The sequence below is a fragment of the Prenolepis imparis genome, unplaced genomic scaffold (genome assembly GCF_030444845.1).
Source record: "Prenolepis imparis isolate NDT839.2.m4 unplaced genomic scaffold, iyPreImpa1.0 SCAF_6, whole genome shotgun sequence".
Lineage (NCBI taxonomy): Eukaryota > Metazoa > Arthropoda > Insecta > Hymenoptera > Formicidae > Prenolepis > Prenolepis imparis.
Window position 1 is genome coordinate 7500015 of NW_028141164.1, and position 21320 is coordinate 7521334.

General features: G+C 42.4%; 2 protein-coding genes across 4 annotated transcripts in view; one reads left to right on the plus strand and one right to left on the minus strand.

Annotated features, from left to right (window-relative positions):
- Positions 1-21320, minus strand: part of LOC145937605 (protein Wnt-2) — a 55857-nt gene that overhangs the window by 32670 nt on the left and 1867 nt on the right. The window contains exon 1 of one of the 3 annotated variants that reach the window (XM_083040756.1): positions 13464-16186. The exons of 1 other annotated variant lie outside the window; for it this stretch is intronic. In XM_083040756.1, the coding sequence (XP_082896882.1) occupies positions 13464-13540 (77 nt within the window). In that variant the 5' untranslated portion in view covers positions 13541-16186. Of the gene's footprint in view, positions 1-13463; positions 16187-21320 lie in introns of those variants that run through there. One more of the 3 variants, XM_083040755.1, reaches the window with a different exon arrangement.
- Positions 1-21320, plus strand: part of Prosalpha5 (proteasome alpha5 subunit) — a 63837-nt gene that overhangs the window by 31841 nt on the left and 10676 nt on the right. Inside the window, exon 4 of the mRNA XM_083040765.1 lies at positions 18164-18397. The gene's annotated coding sequence lies outside the window, so the exon portion shown is untranslated. The remainder of the gene's footprint in view (positions 1-18163; positions 18398-21320) is intronic.

Sequence of the window (21320 nt, forward strand, 5' to 3'; positions counted from 1 at the left end):
GAATTATGCTAATCGTTCCGAGATGTGCCCCTGCCATCGGGACATTCATCATCCGCCGCGGTTTTCTGGCCGCTTTTTGCGGTACGCACGGTTTATACGACCTGCGCCGCGCGTACTGGAGATAGTCCAGAAAGGGAGTCACCGTATTTAAAAGTCTAATTTTTTTTTATGATTTCGGTATGCCCGAAAGAGATCGAGAGATCCTCCTCCAGTAAAGCTGTTCCTGTCCGTCCGTCTTTGCATAGTCTTTGTTTTTACTCTCGGTGTTTTACGTCATACCGAATTCGTCTTCCACTGCGCTTTGTTATTCTGTATAAGTAGAAATAAATATAATTTATATACGAACTCATACCGCGCACAAGCTGAAATTAATCTCGCCAAATCTATTTTAGATAAAAAAATTCTATTCGCAATATAAAGCAGCAATTTAAATCAAACTTTAATACAGTATTGTCTAAATTGTTCCCCCCCCCCCTAAAATTAATCAAATTGCCCCGCCTTACATTTATAATCTTACAATTATTATTATTGTGTCTAAAACATTGAGGTGCATTACTTTAAATAAAAATGGTACACGTTTTAAGGAAGTAAATATGAATATATATGCAAATTTAATCGCGCGTTAAATAATTTACTTTAATCGGAAGAAAAATCGCGGTGGAAAAAAATTTACTCCCACATGCAATATTAATATACACAGCGGACGATGCTTAGAAGCGGGCGGAGTCTTCGCCTGAGCAATCGCCGGAAATTCATAACTTAGCATCAGACCGACGAAAAAGGGTTAATCGGAAAAATACGACGAGATCTTTTGTCGCGGTGAAGGCGCCGGAGAATGGGGGGCGTCATAGGTGAAATATAATTTTGCGTGGATTAGCGTGGGATTATAAATTCGCGCTTAGAAATTGCAACCAGGTCACCCGGATGATGGTGGCTATACGATGTGATGCCACGCCCTGGTGAAAATAAATATCTGACATTTGATGGAAAAAATCTGCAGAAATTCAGAAGATATAAAACGCTCCCGTGTGATTTCTTCCTTCGATACCGTAAAATCGCGCGGCCGATAAGTGATTTCGATTAAGCCTTTTTTTCCCTCGAATATAAAAATATGCGCGCGCGCTCTGTGAATTGAAATTCGTTTCTTTGTCGATGGCCTAGAGGTGGATTCCCGTTGCCTTTGTCGCCGTAGAAACCAGTTTGGAACTTGGTAATTCATACGTTCGCGAGCATGATGTATGTACCGCTTCTGCGAAATCGTGCTCGCTTATTTCGCGGTGAGCTCGACCTTGCGAAAGCTTGCACGATGAGAAACGGTGGACGATTATAACGGAGTATAATACTCTTGCATCGGCGAGTTATTCGAAAATTATGAAATCTGAAATCATTTATCAAAAGCTGCGCGTACAGATCAATGGTCCTTTAACTTCTATTTCGGAAAAGAAACAGTATAAAGTAACGATCCATCATCTTCGAATCGGGTTGGATGAAAACGCGTCGATTTTTAGAGTTGTTGTGACAAGTTCCTTCGGTGTAGGACTTTGATCGATCACAGGCCGGTAAGAAACCCCCATAAAAAGATAGATAAAAAGTTTGTATCAATACTTGCAATAAATGATGTGGCCACTTAAGTGGCCACTCGCGCATGCGTATGTAGGAAGAGAGAAATGCGTAGAGGAAAGTCTCTTTCATACAATGTTGTACCAAAGTGTGCAGAGCAAGTGTGTCCCTCTCCGCGATGGGCGTTTCTTCTGATGATCAGAGTGGGAGAGGGTGGGTGGAGAACGATATAGGAAGAGAAGACGGTGGAGAGAGAGAAGCGATTCAATTTATGTCTCGACAATGCAGCTTTGTCTCGCCAAATTATCATACATGAACCTATATACATAATCCCGTGTACCGGCGCATTATCATATCATAGCCGCGCATTAAAGTACCGGGTCCCTTCCTCCCTCTTGTTGCATCGAAAGAGGCGCCTATGTTTATGCGATCGGCAAAAGAAATTGCGGGTCAATCTCATCGATCGAACGTCTCGACGACGCAAGACAAAGTATCTTTGATGTGCGACGCATGCCGACACTTCCGGTACACGCCCAATACAATGATATGCAAAGTTCAAAATAATCAGGATATCAATTTTATACACACAAAAAAAATTTTAATCATCCACTAAATATATTTTATATAAGTTTCCCTTCTCTTTATTCAAGATATCATTTATTATATATTTATGTAAACCCGATGTTGTATTTTTCTTATCGACTTTGTCGTTTGGTTCGCATTGTACGGGATCTATTGTTCTATTGTCAGCGAGAGGCAATATTATAGTCGTTCGAATATATACGCGACACGCACAGCAACTCCGAACGAATTCTTGCAAGTCACTTTGCGATTCTCGAGGCAGAAATCGTCGACGGTACGACGCGGAATTGGCGGGGGGACATCAGCAAGCATCTCAATGACAGGGAAGATTTCTCAATCAATCCGGAGCGTATCTCGCGCGAGAGACTCTCGAGAGACTTGAAAATCTGACGCATTGACGGGATAATTACGCGTACGTAGGCCGTGTGTAGTAGTGGTATCTGTCAGACGTGCAGAAAAAAAAGAAACGAGAAATAAGGAGAGAGAGAGAGAGGGGCAGAAAGAGAAATCAAGAGAGAGAAAGAGAAATGCAGAAAGTCGCGAAGAGAGGATGCTTGGTAGCGTTCGGCTCTTCTGCTACTGCTGGATCCGCCTCTGACCACCCACGACGGTGATCGCCGTCGAGGATGATCTGTTTAACCTCGGCGCGAACGTCCAGGAATATTTCCATTCGCATAATGAAAATTATACGTGTGTCAAGGGGACGCGACGAATTCATTCGGTTTATTGCAACACGGCGGATAGACGGTAAATGATATCACGCGTCTTCACAATTAAATAATTTTACTTTCAGCTTTGAAAAGGAGTAGTAAAAGCCAGGCACGGATATTAGGTGCAAGAAAATTATTTTTAAATTCTTTTGAGTTAAATAAGTATAGAGAAATTTAAAAATAATTTTCTTATACCTAATATCTGTGTGCCTGGCTTTTACTACCCCTTTTTTCGTACCTGAATTTGTATTTCTGTATCAGAGCCTTTTCGATTTATTATTTTAATTTTAGTTTTAATAAAAATATTCGTTTACAGTATTTAGTATTTTACGAAGAACATCTTAAAGTTAGAATAATAATCAGCTTGAAAAATCTTGTTTGACGCTATTGATTTATTTCCACGAAATCGTCATCGATGAATGAATATGAAGGGTGGATTATTTATTAAGATTGATTCGAAATGACGAATGCGTTTTGTATCGTGCATAATATGTGGGACAGAGAATAAATTACGAGTGACAAGAGTCTCGCGCACGCACTATACTACTTATATACGCACTTGCTGCCAATGGACTTTAACAGCTTACCGCACCGTCGACGTGCTCGAGCAACCACGATAAAGGCCGAAGACTCGTGTTTAACGAAGCGCTTAATTCAAGGCGCGACCTTTATTAACAGATCAGAGGACGTATGCCTCTTTGCTTCCCTTTCCCAAGTCGTCCACGAATTGGTAGGAAGTCCAAAGAGTCGAGAGAGTGCATTCTTTATATTATTCGCAGAAATGAAACAATGCGGCGAACAAGTAGGCGAGAGAGAAAGTGAAAGCGCGTCGCTGGTATAAGAAATAAACTTTAATAAAATATTTGCGCGTATATATGCGAGAGATACATGTCATACTTGTTACTGAATAATAATTCTAAATTTATGATGATTATGATTAATCTTCCTTCCGATTTCACTATATATACATATCATGCAGAATGATTCTCAATTATGTAGAAAATATGCCTGTCATAAAAAACTAAAGGGTATAAATCTTTCAAATTTAAAACTTCATTACTTGGATTTTTTTTTTTTTTTTTAACTTATCTTAGCCTTCAGATATCTCCGATATACAGCTGATTCGAAAGCAGATCACGTCGATCCGCGCGAGATGGATTTTGCCAGAAGATTCTCGCATGCCGGTCATATCGTACAGAAATGACTCATGCGAATAACTCGGTGTCCCTGATAAGGATCAGCTCATTAAAGTCTCGCGGTAGACCGAAATACCGGTGTACCGAGACGTAACTGGAGGTACATATACATATGGGGAGGGAGATACGTACTATACGAAACGCAAATGAGACGAACTCGCGTCGAGAGACCATGCGGCTCCAGAGAGTGGGATAACTCTCGGAGGATGAGGTCGCTCGCGTGTGCGATAGAATACGATGGCGAGAGATAAATAGATAGTGGAACGCGGAGAAGAGGTCACGGGTCTGACATTTTGGAACGTGTGATCGAAAGAGATACACTCGAGAAGAGGGAGAGAGGGCGACGTGGATTCTCTCGAGGCAGGTAGATTTAGATAGCAGCTTCAGCAGCAGAACTCGTTACCCGCGTTACGAACTCGTCCAGAGTTCTCTCCAGCAACCAACTCGTTTCTGGCAAACTCCGTAGATTTTCCTCGATTTTTTTAGCGACAGCGTAGAAGAATTTCAATCGCGCGACATTTATTTCTAAAAATTAATTAATTTTCCCCGCTATGCGAGACTGGCAAAGGTAATAACTAACTTGACATAGAATGCAGGCGCGATATATGTGAGACAGTCTGTACATTACCTAATAGAAATTACATAGAATTATTGTGATGCCCGCCTTGAATTCGTCTTGCGTGTAACGGTAAACGATTACTGACCGATCGCTATTCGAACGATGCCGATATTCCCGGAATGCTATTAGCGGTCACATCGAGAAGTGGCGCTAGGAAAAGTTAGCCAGCGAGAGAGATACTCGGAATATAACCACGGCTTTTATACAAAATATGCCCGTACGCTATCGCGCGTGAGACTACTCCCAATGTGAGAGCTGCGTGAGAAATCAGAGGTACACGGCAGAGGATGGATCATCATTCGAACGTTGCGCGATGTTGGAATTTGATTTACGTATGATGAGATGATGATGCGGAGAAATTTAATCGTCAATCCGTATCACGCGGTCGATAGAATGTCGATTGCACGGTAGGAAGCGACGTCGACGACTAATATCTTTACGACTTTTCCGTTTCGATTTTATGGGAAAATGTCAAGAGGCATATATGCGCGCCTCGAGCGTATATATACGCGAATTCCGTCGACGGGGATAGATGCGAGATTAAACACACGCACATTTTAAAGACGCGACTTTAAAAGCATCTCTCGATCTTCGAGTGTCATTGCGGTTTAAAAGTCCCCGGCCAACCTCGACGGCGAGAAAGACTCATAATCTCATCCCGCGCGCGCTCGGTTTTATTGATAAAATTTATTTCCATTGATGGTAGAGAAAAAAATGAGGGAGATTTTGAAGACTTTGACGACGCGATATGAAAAAGATGATTCTCTCGTATTTTAAACGCTGAAAATAATGGTGCTAGAAATTACGAAAAGCCCCGCGGTTAATTATTCTCGATTTACTTACAAAACATGAATAGCATAGCAAATAATCGAGTTAAAAAATAAATTAAAAATTACACAATTTAATATTATTATTCGTTTAATCTCACTATATCTAGAATATTTAAGCAAATTACTTAGAGACAGACAGCTTCTTGCAAATTTCAAGTGTTGCATTTTTCTTCGTCAATTTGTCTCATTATTTTACAGTCGAGGAAATTAAAAACTATTATCTGGTAGAGATTATATCGAGATTGTTAACGGTATCTTTGGGATCTAATCTCTTGGCAGGCAGGTAATGCGGAGAGTATCTTTGTGTAGGAAAAATGGCTCGACACCTAGAAAGAGGTGGCGAAAATCTCAAGCCTGGCGCCTAAAGATTTACTAGGCGGCTTTCCTCTCTTTACTCCTCTTACACGAGACTATCGCCGCGATACAAAACCAGTTGTCGCGGTAAGGAAAAAAAAGAGCAGCGTGTCATAAACGTCAACGAGTCATATCGACCGATGTCGATTTTTCGATCGGGGTTCGATTCGGTTGTAACTTTGAAAATTGATTGGAGCGCAATCGCGCTTGTCGTAAAACTCGCTTGATATTAATTTTATGAAACGCGCATGAAGGAGAGAGAGAAGCCTGGCTCGCGCGTACATTCCAATCACGTACATACGTTCGGCCAGAGGTGTGTCATTACCGCAAGTGGTCGCGCAAACAAACGAAAATGGCCTGGTAAGAAACTGCCCGTCGTCGGTTCAAATCGGTAATGACCGGCTGTCGATGTAATTACGACGGATTAAAGTTAATTAGATTTGGCGCAGTTAACGGTCGTGCATCGCTCGGAGAGATATAACATTGGTTTCGCCCTCTCTCGCGCTTTCGCTCGAGACAGTGTCTGTCGTAATAAGCGGTGATAATTATAATGAAAGCGCGAATTATAGTGATTATCCGGAGGCGCGGGCATTCTCTCTATATCTCGACCGATTACTCGAAGGCCGAGGATGCGCCGCCGAGTCGAGTCGCTTTAAGGCAGTTTGAATACATTAAATAAACTTTTGTCACTTCCTCGCCTGAGAGAGGATCGCTTCCGTCTGATAAGAAAAGAACGAGATAGAGAACGGTCGGTATAGTTCTTTTAGAATCTCTAAGGTCTCTCTCTCTCTCCTCCTTCAAGTGATTTCGCTCGAGTATGAGTATCATTAGCATAATTTTCTATGAATTTGTAATCGCGAGTGTGCGCCGATATTTTTGCGCGTTACGAAAATAGATATATGATCTGGATTTTTTCTTTCCCATCACACGTAGTAATTTTCACACTGTATCGCTCTGATATAACTGATCAAAATATCGTGTAAATAATGATCCTCGAGTTTTATCGGCCATATTGTGATCGCTGATGCAGGTAGCGTGTAATTATAACATCCTTCTTCGACCGCGATTACCGGTCGCTTATTTTTGGTCGAATGTTACACGCACGCACGCGGTCCGCTAGGTAGGATACTTAAGCGTTCGCCAGTTTAAATGTAAATAGCTCCATCTTCCCTCTCCTCCATCTAGCAAATTACTCTCGTGGTTGATCATATACCGTCCATCCGGAATGAAAAAACACGCCCTCCGCGGTTTCCCTCGTCAAGATCGTTTCTAACGCGAGTTAGTGAGGAAAGAAGGCGATTCTTTTTTTGAAAAAGAGAATGGAGGATCTCGTTTGAGTTGTTCTCATCAGTCCACCACGGGATCGTATTTTCGGTGGCGAAGGTTCGTTTGTATTCGATGGAAGTGATTTCAGCTCGGAATCCAGCCCGTCATTCTTTCGTGTTTCCCATGATTTTTTAATGTAGTCTGTAATGGACATACTATATACTTTGCGGCGTGGAAAAAGTTATATTTTAGGAATTTTTAGGCGATGTGTCTCTTATATATTTAACATATAAAATTATATTACTTATTAATTATATACATATACATATATAATTAATATTATATTTAAATTATTTAAAAATAAATATATAATTAATATAATTAATCACAGCTCATAGACCATCTTCGATTCTGGCTCATTTCTTCATCTCTATAATAGATTGTTTATGTAATGGGAAATATATAATCATTGCGAGTGCGTGCACGCGAATTGTCATTCATTAATACGAGAGACGGGGCTAATAAAGATGTAGATTAGCTGAATGCGTCAATGATATGCAGTTCTCTATGATAATAATTTCCAGATGAGAGATCTGAAATTGAATTACAATATACTTTCTTATTTTATATTAATTTTTTTCTTCAACATTTCGAACCGAAATAATTTCTTGCAATGAATCGATAAAATAAAATATTTTATTTTATACAGTTAATCACATGATAAAAGAAACACAAAGAGCGCATTTATCGCGATTATCAGAGATGGATTTATCAACTGCTATATCATTGGCATTTTTTCAGCAGTTGTTTTTTAGACAGAACACACACAATCGTGATGACTGAATTACGCCTAGATGCGCTACGCCACCCACGTAACAATGAATTCTCTCCTACGCTTCTTCTCGCGATGACAAGCGGACAAGCTGATTTTATTTAGATTCTCGAGATATACGAATCAAAGTTAACATCGAAGGCGGCTACCATCGAGAGCGATGATTTATTTATTAAAGATGATGTTTCTTACAACTGCGGTCGAATCGCGCGCGGCGAATATCTTGACGTTTCTCACGTCGGTTGCTCGAGCTCATAGGCACTTTTAGAGACATCTTAATGCCGCTTTGTATACCCTCGCCTTTTTGTCGGAGTAGACGGAGGAGACCTTTATGTAACCGCGACTCGCCTCGTTTCGCCCTTTGTCTTCTTTCTCTTTCTCATTCTCATTCTCTTTTGCTTCTCTCGTTATGCCTCTTTCGGCCGACGTATCCAGACTACTGGTTATTTTAATTGGATCTCCTGGTCGAAATTTTTTCGCCTCTCCTTCTCGCTACCCCAGCTTCTCTCGAGCTCAAACGCGCTCCCTCTTCTTTCCATTCGCGATTCCTCGAACACGCTCCGATCCAGCCATTTCGGTTTTTGCGCTTGTGCGCGTCATCCTAAAGCTAAAGGATTCCACACGCGAGAGAGAGAAAGAGAGAGTCGATCGGAATGTACAATATATAGAATTCGATGAAACATTCGTGAAACGATATATCTTTTCAATTATGATCCTCCGAGCTAGGCATGTTAGGTCTTTTTTTTTATTTTTTTTTTTTTTTTTTTGTCACGGTACAGTGCTTGGGGGACAATATTTTTTTCTCAGTTCGGAATAATGCATCATTCATATGAAATAAATTACAGAATAAAAAAGAATTTCATACGTTTGATTTATGAATTGAAATACGAAGCAGTAGGTATCTGTGTAGCAAGAGGCTAGGAACTCGTGTCGCTCGTCTCTCGCGACAAATTTGTCGCACCCGCGAGTACGCGAGATGCTGTTTGAGGTTTTATCGTCGTTGATCGTGAAAGTTTGTAGACAGTTTTACGACATGGGGAACGATCGCGATAAGTTTCCGTCGACATGGCATTCACGGTGCAATGATGAGGCGCGAATGGACGCGAGAATCGCGATCAGCTGAGACATCGATGCAAAGTGTCGCCCGATATTTATAATCAGCTGATTGTCGAAAATGTAGTTCATGATTCACTAGAAACTTGCTTCTCAGTTTTTATATATTTTATATATAATTTAATAAAAAGCTAATGAGAGAATTGATAAAAATTCGATTTAACGAGTATAAATTCTTACCAGGTTGATTCGATTTGTGTGATCGTCAGATTAGATTTAATTCAATTTATTTAATTTTCTTTCACCAAAAAACACTTATACCAATCTTTGAAAAGAAAGACAGAAAGAAAGGATTTAATCCAGTTCAATACACTTTGCGAACAAATTCTCCTTCGACCGTTTTGATGCGGGCTGTTTAACGAATCCTTTTACACCCGGCGAGCTCTTTGTAGCGCCGTCGACCGGCCGATGCTGAGTCAGCGCAAATATGTATTGCGCATCGTTTTTTGTAAACATTATCCCATCCGCCTCGGCCTGTGCGCGGGTCTTTATAGCCGTGTCAAGAATAGCTTCGGAGATGATGAAGGATGTTCTTCCGTAAATCCTTTCTTTCTCTCTCTCTCTCTCTCTCGCGATCGGAGCACCTGTAGCTGTAACAAGCGTCAACGGGTCCACCACACATCGGCATCGGATGAAGACAGAATACTCTACTACCGAACCCGAAATACTCCACCGAGAATGGGTATTACCACTATCCTCGCCGCGGGAGGCCCCAGAGGCCCGGGCTTTACTTTTAACACCGCTCGGATTTTAATTTAATACCCCTCTTTTTTTTTCTCTCTTTTTCTCCGCATGCGGTGCGGAAATAGATGGAGTTTGCTGCTACAAACTCGCGAAGCATCTCGTAGAAGCGTATAGCCGTTACCGAAATATATATATATATCCGTTAAACGGATACTAAGCTGTTTCGTTTCGAGGGTCTCGTTAAGGATTATCGAACGCGCCGCACGAGACGGATCCCTCATAATCGAATCAGCGAGAATGGATCTGTAGCAAGAGAGACACGTGTAATTACGACGTCGACGCCGTTTCGAATTTAATATATGTTGAATTACGCGCCGGCGATTAATCACAACGTTGACCGATACGTTAAACAAACAGCTGCTTTAAATGGGATCTAAAGGGGGTGGAGGAGAGGGAAGGGGATAAGAGATCGGGCGCGTGTTAAAGGATTTGGCGGACCGGAACGAAAGGATACACGCATGATCGTCACGCATGGCGATCGCGAACGACGCGTAACGTATTATCATAAACATATTAAATCTGATCCCCACGGCGCGCCGGAATGTCCCTTCGATTCGATCGACCTGGGTCGCGATCGTTCAATTTCCACGCCGTCGCGTCGAAAGACGGAACGGATCGGCTTCGAGGACTGGATCGATCGCGCTCGATTGTTGCCGATACTGAGTATCATCCGGACATGTGTTCCGGTCGCGAGAGATCTTCGCGTTTCCGAAAAGTGACACGTCTATCACGTGCTTGCAATGTACCCTTTTCACAACTATTTGTAAAACGTCAACGAGCCTCTCTTTTTTTTCCGCGTGAAGGCGTGAACAGCAAAAGTGCTTTTAGATTCAAGTATCAATTCACTTTGCAGGATAGACCATTTTTTTAAAATTATTATTTATTTATTAAGAAAATTATGAGCCTTGAAAGATGTTTATAGATATATATATCATCCATGATACTTAATCATGGTTTTCTGACCAATTATTATTTTCTAGTTCTGCGAATACTGGAGCATGGATTTAGATATAAATATTGATATTCGCAAGCACAATCGAGACTCGATTTAATTCGTATCGTATGGACATAAACGCGCGAAACATAATGGGAAAATTTTGAGCTCCAGGCTACACATTTCACACAGATGATCGATGAGAACCCTTCCACACCTGCTTATTACAGTTTCTCGCGATCGCTTGGAAATTGTAATTTAGATTAATACTTGGCGTTCCGTTAAGTATCGCACATTTAAGACTACATTTTTATCGATAGCATTTCGAGTCACGGACAGATTATGATGGATGGTTAGCGTCGAGAGATTATTATCTTTCTAATTTTTTCTCGCATAAGCTCTCTTCTGATCTTACCCCGTAATGTACACGCGGGATTATTATATTATGAACGATTCAACGTGACGCTGCATCACGATGTAATGGGAATGAAATGACTAGTGATGATTTTTTTTTTAGACTAATGGCAAAGGTAACAATTATTTACGGACAGAGAAAGAAATTAAAGTCTCTGCAACTCGAGTAATCCGTGTGAAGAATGTAAAAAGAAACATATCGAGTATGAAGTTATCCGAGCTCATTATTCGAAAACACGCGTCCTCGAATTATAAACTCGGGTATAATTTTTCAACAACGACAATTATTTTTTTAATCCAAGACTAAAAGTCGATGTCACGTCGTGTTACATTTTCTGACGGCGATATCCACGCGACGATATCAAGATGCAACACAAAGATGTGTATGTATCATTTACCGCCCTGTCACTCGCATCATTAATTTCTGATAATATCTACAACACGATCAACAACTTTTTTTTGCATCGGATAAAAATGCCTGATAAAATATTTATTAAATATATTTCGGCCAAACACTTTATGGTCTTCTTCTTAAGTAACAGCTGTACCGGTTACACTTCATAAAAAATTTTGAAACAGCTATCGCGGAATTTATTAATATTGGCAGCCGTGTTCTACGTCTAATTATCTATACGCGGAATTAAACTGAATTCTATCGTCCCTTCATTCCCGTTGCTATAATTTTATTTCTCGCGGGATCGAAATGATCTCGTTTTCTCGATCTCGGCCTCGGATCTGCTCGTCGCTTCATTCATTCACTTAGCGCGCTCATTACGCGGCTCGATAGCGAATCGACTCGTAAAACGCAACGAGCGATTCCCTTCCTTTACCTGACTATTTCGTACCTAAATAACGTAACATTAAATTCGGTCGCGCGGTCCGCAATCACGTTACGCGCCGCGTTTACATAAACACATTTCATTTTGTTCGGCATCCGTAATTAGTTTTGAATGACGGTCGTTCGTGCGCATATATTAAATCATTAGAAGGTTTATGTAACCGGGTATTAAGTTAACGGCGGAAATTCCAATCACCTCCGTTAATCGCCGGTCGATCTCGGGCCGATTGAGTTCGCGGAGATTGCGATTCGAGTCTATAACATGTCGATTGATACTTTCTATTCCACTTTTTAGATATCGATATTTAGAAAAAAAAGACAGAGAAAAAAATTAACGAAGAATGAAATATCGCGACAAAGTTGTCCCTATATCTTCGATCGTCATTCGTATAAAATACGCGCGTATATCGCGACCTTATTGCGGCCGTGGCGCAATAAGGTCGCTCACTTCGAAGGCTTTCGGGCAATTTGCGGCCGGATTTATCGCGCTGATCCCGTGGGTCGTTAGATCCGATGTTAATGGCGATCTCGTAAAGTATCGCGTTATCGTCGTTATCCATGCGCGATTGGATAATTCCGTTTCAGACGAATGAGACAGTATAGTCCATGAACGTTCAATATAAAACGGAATTGTCCGCTAATAACGATCGCGAGGAAACTCGGGAGCGATGGAGCGATCGTGTATATACATATATATGTATATATGGAGTGTCTCGCGTTATTAAATCACAAAACTGGTATGATAACTTGCAAACAAGGTCGTATAAATAATTTCTCGATATGAATCTTTTTGACTCACGCGCACCTTTCAATGTTGAATCTGTCCATAAAATTACCCCTCGTTAATAACAAAACACTTTATATACATCGAGCAAGTTTTCTCTTTCTTTCTGTCTTTGATCTCTCTCGAAATATCTTTGTAATAAATTACGCTTGGAACCTCTATTATATCGATAATTTTTTTCGCGAACCTTTATTTAGGTTTCCGAATTTTTTTCTATTTTTTGCAAAGAGCGCGCAGACGCGAGCATGCATAAATTAATTAAACGGTCGTCGAATTTGATCACGGCAGCGCGAACATTTGATTTTGACGAGGCGTGACGGGCTTTCAGCACGTGTCTGAGTCACGCGTGTCGCGACCTCGCGAGGATCTCCCTTCCGATTTGTGCTCCCGCGTTTATTGTTCGTTTCTATTTCAGTTTGGATAACAATCGCGCGATTGACAGAATGCTGCAGTTTTTAGCCTCGTTGACTAACTCAACATTTTCATTTGTGGCACGGTATAACTCACAATTAGACACAGCAGTTCTTGCAACATGGAGATTAACGATAGATAAGAATAGATACATTGTTAATCGAGCGATTGTTTGTTTAAACTTTTTCATAACTTTTAACTTTTAACTTTTTATATATTTTTTTTTCATTGATATTAATCCGCGAGTTTATAGTTGTAATTAAATGTTTCTCTCACCTCGTTCGTTGTGGCTCCTGGATTTGCCCAAGAATGAGAAGGGCTATCGCGATTGTCGCGATATCACCGCGACGCATCTCTTACATCACAATCACCTTGTTGTTATTGAATGTAATAAAAAGCGGATGTGCACGCGACAAAGTTTTACGCTTCCGCGATCACGCAACGGCAGTTGGGTCGGAGACGACCCGAGGATGTGAATCCGACGCTCACCGGAAGCCGTTCGTTCGGAACTGGGACCGACCCCGTTCCGTTGTCCGATCGTGTGGGATTTGTCGTGCGCGATAGTTTTCCGACCGACACACAAATGCACAGTTTCTCTCTCTCTCTCTCTCTCTCACTCTCTCTTTTTCTCTTTGTCTCTTTTTTTCAAGCTCGACGAAATGTATGTTACAACGCGAAACTTTGCCTTTGATGTTTATCCAACACCATCCTCCAGCAACATTACGAGAAGTTTCTTCGTCGTGATTCCGATCGCTATAATCACTGCGAGTTCTCGTTAACACCTCGAGGCGGCACAAAGGCGGGCGCCTAACCGTACAGGTGCGAAAGAGCCGAACTGTAGAGCCAACATTTGGATTTTCTAAAGTGTTTGAGCGCTTAACACTCTCGTCCCGCACCGCACCGCACCGTACCACAAGCACGCACCGCGAAGAGTGTTTACGATCTCCAAATACTCTTTCCCGACGACGTTTTCTCCTCCTCACGGGCTGACTAAGCTGAGCCGTGGAAACGATTCGTTCCTCACACACGTTTCCGATTCGCGTGTCGATCGCGTACTTCCATCGGTGATAATAATTAAGACCGGACTCGCAATCCGGGCTCGTGAATTCGATCAGCGGGTGGTCAGAGCCACGATTAAACGATGAAACGTAGTCGATACACGCGCTCCTCTTCGACGAATGCGAAGTTCACCGTTGGAATGTAACTTTAAGTAAAATCCACTCGGTTCACCTTAATGAGAACGCGCGGACGAGACTCGATCCTAGAAAGTCGACTATCCTAATCCGGTAAGCGCGTTTATAGACCCAAGAGAGAGAAATGGCGAATCGATTATTCGATCTCGTTGGCAAACAAAAAAGACACTAATTAAGAAGATAAGTAACTAAGAGTACCGTCGTTATGCTTTATAGCTCGAGCTGCCGATCGTCGCGAGATCGAAAGATCGACTCACGCGAACGCGAACCCGACGATCTTCCTCGACAGTCTCACGCGACAATGTCGAGCGATTATCATCGCGATGAGAGAATCCTTGTCTTCATCGTCGTCTCGTTAAGAGATTTCGATGCCGAGGTAATTTATCGGCCAGGCTCATCGCGTCATCGTATCACTCCCGCGTGAGAGACGAACGCTTAACGATCCTCTCCTTCGACGGGTGGGGAGATCGCGCCGGCGAGATCGCGCAAACTGCAAAAATCGGTGATCGATCGTCCGGCAGTCACGAGAGAGAGATGCGCTCGCTTCGCATCGCTTCGTAGTTATTCTTCTTTTTTCCATTCGCCGGTCGACTTACACACCGTATACACCGAACGAAGAATTCTAGGGCTCAAAGAGCCCTCTTGAAGAGAGAGGAGAGCTCCGCTACCGGTTTCTTATTGTCTCGTTGTCTTATTGTTCTGCCGTGTCAGTCCTTTTGAATCCACGCCTCGTCGACTCTCTTGTAGCGCCTCGTCGCGAACAAAGCGGTGCAAAGAATATATTCCTCGTGAGGCTCCTTTGCGCCACTTCCTGTCCGGTGTTTTCTCCCTTTTTTTTCTTGTTCAATCCCGGCCGGGAGCGTATCGCGCATTCGATATATCGGCGATATTCCTCGTTGATATCGCTCTCGCTTTATTTAGATCGATCAGCGCTGACCAATGATCGCTCCGCGACCAACAATATGATTCGTGCATTTATCATCCCTACGTTCCGCAGATCAACACTTGCGTTCGTCATCTTTCTTCACTTATCATCGCTTTCAGTCAAAGTCGTATTCCCCGGCGCGTCATTATTCATCATTCGATCGCGCGAAGACGAAGACGTCATCGTCTCCATATATCGGAGATCGATAAGTCCCTTCTCATTTTCTGAGGATGCCGGAAACTTTCTCGAAGGAACACGCAAAAAAGAAATACTCGTCGTGCAATCTGGAACGATCGTTTAGCTGATCGGACGCGATTTATCGCAACGACGTCGTCGACTGTGTCGCGTGCACAACACCGGTCGCGCGCAGGAACTAGAGCAGAGGGTAACTGTGCAAGGTATGCGGTACAACCTGGTGCTCAAGGTAACCGCCGCCACCACCACCATTACCACCACCGGCCACCGGCATCACCACCACCACCATCACCATCATGATCACGACACGACCACCACTACCACCACCATCGGCGCTACGGGCAACCGTGATCGCGTTGGGCTTTTACTCCCGTTGGGCTTACGAGGCTCCTGCCACTTGGGGAGCCAGCCAGCCACACCGGGAGGGTTACTCTCTCGGCTCGGCGGAGAGTTCGACGCCGAGAGCAGCGGGAATTTGAACGAGCGGGCAGAAAGTAAAGCGCGTATGTGTGTTCGGTCGAGAGGAGGACCCGCGATGGACTGGCCTCGGCCACGACTCGAGTCCTCCTACCTTTGGGATCGGGTCCCACAGCCTCTACGATGTTACCTCTACGATCTCTACCTCCTCTCGATCCCTCTTTCTCTCGCTCTTTTGCTCACCGTGTGCTTCTTTCTCGTTTTCTCTCTCTCTATATATCTCTTTCTTCGTCTTCCTCTTCTCTCTTTCTTTTTCTCTCTCTTTCTGAGACTCCCCTGCTCTTTTCCCTCGTTCTTACTCTCTTCCTGCTCTTTGCTTTCCTTCTCCATTTCATTTCCTCCTCCGCGCGTTATATCCTCCCGGTCTACTCTTCTCGGTCGCCACTCGTCGGTCACCTCGCTTTGCTTTAATTTGAAAGTTACCCGCCCGTCGATGCTTTCTCGAACGCCAGATCGCCATACATCTCTATATCCGTGAAACCGCCACTGCATTTCTTTGCCGCGTTTATGCACTTTTTGATTGCAATGTCAGATAGCGCGGCGACGATGCGAGAGTATCGCGAGCACTTGTTACTATCTCGATCCACGATGTTCGCCATAAGTAATGGACACCGATCCTTTTTCCCCGCACGATGAAAGAGATATATATTTTTTAATGCAATCGACAGAACTCTATATGCAATGCCGCAATGTCGATCGTATGTCAATCGATCGTATATCGCGAAGAATTTTGTTACCGAATATGTATAATAAATATAATAACTGACAATGAGCCGTCGAATAGTGGTACAAATTGTATATAAAAATGCAAATCAGAATATTTTACGTATCAATATTTTGTGGCACAATTAATTTGACAGATTAAGATTACAAATTTTGCTCTTTGTGGAGCGAAGAAGGAGAGAGAAGAGCAATATACACGGAGATGCAGATGAATCTGAATTGTTTGCGTTAAACGTCAATCTGAGAGTTCGATTGAATCGTTCGATTAATTGAATTCATTCGGCACGAGCGGGATAATTGACTGCTCGTACACCTACGCGGAAAGCGAGATATCGTATCGTTATGTTACAGCTTTTTTCTTTACAGTACGTTCTCCGTGTGCATTGTGCTTAAATTTATTAACTTCAAATACGTGGGTTTAGTTTCGCAAATTATAACGCGGAAAGCTTTACTAGCTGCACCAACTCGAGACTGATGGAACGAATTGATCACTTCGATTTAAAATAATACTGTGTGCGTCGAGAATATATAATAGAGTCGTAGTCCGGGATTTATTATTCGCGCACATACAAGTCATTCCAAACGTCGCTAATTATCTAAATATTTCATGCTATTTCGATTACTGAGATAATATATCGCTTAATTGCTCTGAGATAAAGCAGCGATGCGCGTACGAAAGTTCGATTCCATCGAAGGCATGTATTTCGTTTCATGGATGGCTCGGTCGATCGATTCGGTCGATTTGAGATGAACTTGATGTACGAGGGGTGTGTCTGGTCGAGATGCTGCTGGCGAGTATACATTGACGTGCTTAAGAGAAAATGTTCGAGATACTACCTGAATGAAAGAGAGAGAGAGAGAGAGAGAGATGTATCTTCAAGATCTTGCGATCTTGTTGCTTATATCGAGGAAGGGAATCTTAAGAATGGCATTCGAGTTATCTCGTCTCATCGTATGAGAGCGATCATTAACGCCGCGATCGAGGATTCGCGTTGAATACATGATTGGTGCTTGATAAACAGAGTGCCGGAGATAAAGCAATAGTTTATAATAAACAAACGCATTCGGGCGAAATTTTTCTTTCTTTTTTTTCACGTTCGACAATCAGGGAAATTTCCGGTGCCGCCCGGGCACCGTTCGTGATATCGGAAATTAGTATGTTGTACTCTCGGTAATTTTCTGCCCTTTTATAGTTTCGTGGCATGCGAATATCGCGACCGATACGTATGTATACACACGCACGATGAGTAAAATATATACACTCGGGCGATGAGAATTTTATTCAGAGGACGGATCTCTCGTCGAGTCCTCGCTCTCCCTCCCTCCGTTTATATGGACTCGCAGTTCCCTGTGCTTTTCGAGGAAATAAGCATGCCAACCTTATGGGGGGGCCTTTGAGCGAATTCCATTAATTATATATTATTATACGTCGTAATTGTACGCCGTATGTTTTTGGTTTTAAGGGGATCTCGTCGTCGTGTCGGGTCGCCGTCCCCAGCGTATGCCTCGCACGATCCTCGCGCTGTCAAGAAACGGGGAGAAAAAAAGAAGGAAGGTGATCACCACGACCCCCGGCGACGCTGCAGAAAATACGCGAGTTTCGAAATGTGCCTTCCAAAAAAGAAGAGGAAAAAGGGACGCGAGTCTAACGAAGATATCTAGCGCGAAATATCTCCGGAGCACACTGTGAATTCAAGGTATGTACCTTCCTCTCTCGTATTATCGTTCACGCAGATCTCGATTCTCTCTTGCTTTATTTCGCTTCCTCCATTTCTATAATTTCGGAAATTATACTGCGACTGTATTGTTAAAAATTGATGCGCGGTAATCGTGAACGAGATGTATGACAATACCGCTCTATCATTCTATTTATGCGAGCCGGACAAAAACGACAGGAATCATGTCTGGCTGAGCAGAGTAACGCATTCGATACAGTTCAACCAGCTAAAAAAAGAAAAATTTACTTGCGTGAGGATTGAACGATTTCTATGACTTTTATGAATGTATATAAATCGTACCGTAGAATTACCTATGATTTGAGATAATAATTATTATTTTATAAATAACTGTATGCAATTAAATCGGTAACAATAGGCTCCGGAAGAGCTGCATTGCGTCACGATCGCACACGAGAATGTGCATATGCGGGATGTATATAAAACACGTGTAAATAGGAAACGACGTGAAGACCAAATCGATGCGAATTCATTGTGAATTCTTATTTTATGCTTGTCTTACTCGCACGTTTCTTTACTTCAAGAGAGACGACAGATGCGGATACCGTAAAAATGTTTATAGCCCACCGTGAATTTTGAGCGCGCAGTTTTCACGCTGTAGCAATTTTAATGAAACATCATTAGCTTCGCGATACGGCAGGTAATTTATAACGACGATTTAATTAACGACGCCTTAGGAACAATAATGCGACAGTAATAATGCTGTCACACCGGGTGTCGCGACAATAAAATACACGAGATCTTACGACGTTGCACGTACGATTCCTATTAAATCGATAAATTGTTAGAAAATAACAAAAAGAAATTATTTTTCATCATTTTTAATCCTTAATAATGAGTATCATTTTTTCTGCTTCACGATGTCGCGGTTTATAAAGCACGACGCGTCCTCTATTCTGATTATCATGAAAATTCAACCCGTTTACGGTTGTACACCTGCGGCAAAGTTCAAGGGAATTTTCTTGAATGCACCGCCCTTAGATAAATTATCTGAGATTCTCTAAATCGAGCGCCGCGCAGGCCTAAGAACCCGACGCTCGTATTAGGCTTTATGACTCCATTATTCGTCGGACGATCGAAATAAAGGTACGAAGTTATTAAGACGAATAGCTTCACCGCGGTTCCTTTTAACCTGTCCCCGAAATATTAAAAAAAAAAAAAAAAGAAACAAGGGAGAAAGAGAAAGAGAAAAAAGTCTTTAATTTATTTCATACGCAGAGTCGAGTCTAGGTAAAGTAATTACGGGGTAATTTTATATATAGATTTTTTTGTAAGTATATAAAGGAAAGCAATCAGTACATGACTGTTAAAACTTTTTTTCGAGCATCTTTTTCGAGAAAAATTTCGACTCACCTATATATGTATGTATATCCTCTTAAGATAGGTCTGTCCCAAATAGAGTAAACACGTTTCCAGTCGCAGTGTCGTTGCTCTAAGAGCCCGAAAGAATCTCTACCCCAATCTTTTATATCTTGGCGGATACAATGCCGCCGAGAGGCCAAAACTGGCTAGCGTGTAGAAGACTTTGTACCCAACAAACATCTGCCCGAAATACAAACCGCTAATAGAAACGCACAAAAAGATGTCATGAAAGAAGAAAGGACGACAAAAAGCATGGGGGAAGCAGCGAAATCCGGACAATAAACCCTCTCTAGGATGTAACAAAAAAAAAGAGAAAAACGTGGAATAAAAGAGCTAATTGAGAAGTTTATCCGAAAAAGGACGTTCGTGACGAATAGTGATGCATAAAAAAAATTTCGCGTATATTTTAAAAAGACGTTACGTCTCGAAATTGACAAATCTAAAAAAACCAGGTGAAAGTTTATGATTCTCTAACTTCCTGCCGGAAAATATAATCTCTATATGAATATAATAAATCGACCAAGAGTGTATCAACGAGAAAGCGTGTGGATTTTACGAGTTTCTCCACCCGGAAACGCGTCCGATTCTAGGATGTCTCTTTTGGAAGAGGCGGCTTCTCTCAGGAGCGATGCTGAGGAGAGGGAGCGCCTTCCCCACCGGACGAGGAAGAGAAAGAACCGCGTGGAAAGGGTGGAAAAGACTGTATCTCCGTCGCGTTCTTAGTCATTGGTTACTAACGCGCGGGCAAGAGCGACTCCTTTCTCGCGTGGGTCGGCTGAGAGTATTTTAATAGGAAGCAACGAGCAACAGGTACAAGTGTAAGAGCCCGTTTGGGTTACGCCCATTCGGACTCGCGCTTCTCGTCGTACGGACAGAGCCGATATTTTCTCTTTATCGGCGTGGCTTTCCTCCCTTCTTTCGCGGTCATTCTCGCCGACCGAAGTGCACCGTCATGGATCTTTCGTCAACTCGTCGCGACAATCTCTTGCTAACTTGTTGATCGACCAAACGTTAGAAAACCGAAACGATTTACATCCAGTGGTACATTTTAAATGACGAAGAAGACCCTAATTTTTTGTAATATATCCGTACGATAAAAGATGAACCCCGAGCATCTCTCCCCAAATTATAGGATTACTTTAGGGTGCAAACGATTTCGATCATTTCCCTCATTTCTCGCGCCTTAGGATAGGATGCTCTCTAACTAAGGAGTAGATGCTCTCTCTATTTCTCTCGCGAGACGAAACTAATTTTCCACGAACAAGTCGGCTATGTTGATTGTTTTTGTTGACTGACGTCTCGGAGGCAAGAATGAGAGAGAAAGCGAAAGGGAAGAGAGAAAGAGAGCATAAGGAAGGGGAAAAAGAAATTTTAAGGAGCGAACGAAACGGAATCTCTCTCGTGATGGGCTCTCGGGATCTCTTTAAAGTGCCGCGGTCTTCCGATAATTAGAGGGCAGCCATTGTTACACCGAGGCTCTCGAGCGAAGATAGAAAGAAAGAAAGAGAGAGAGGGTGAGAGA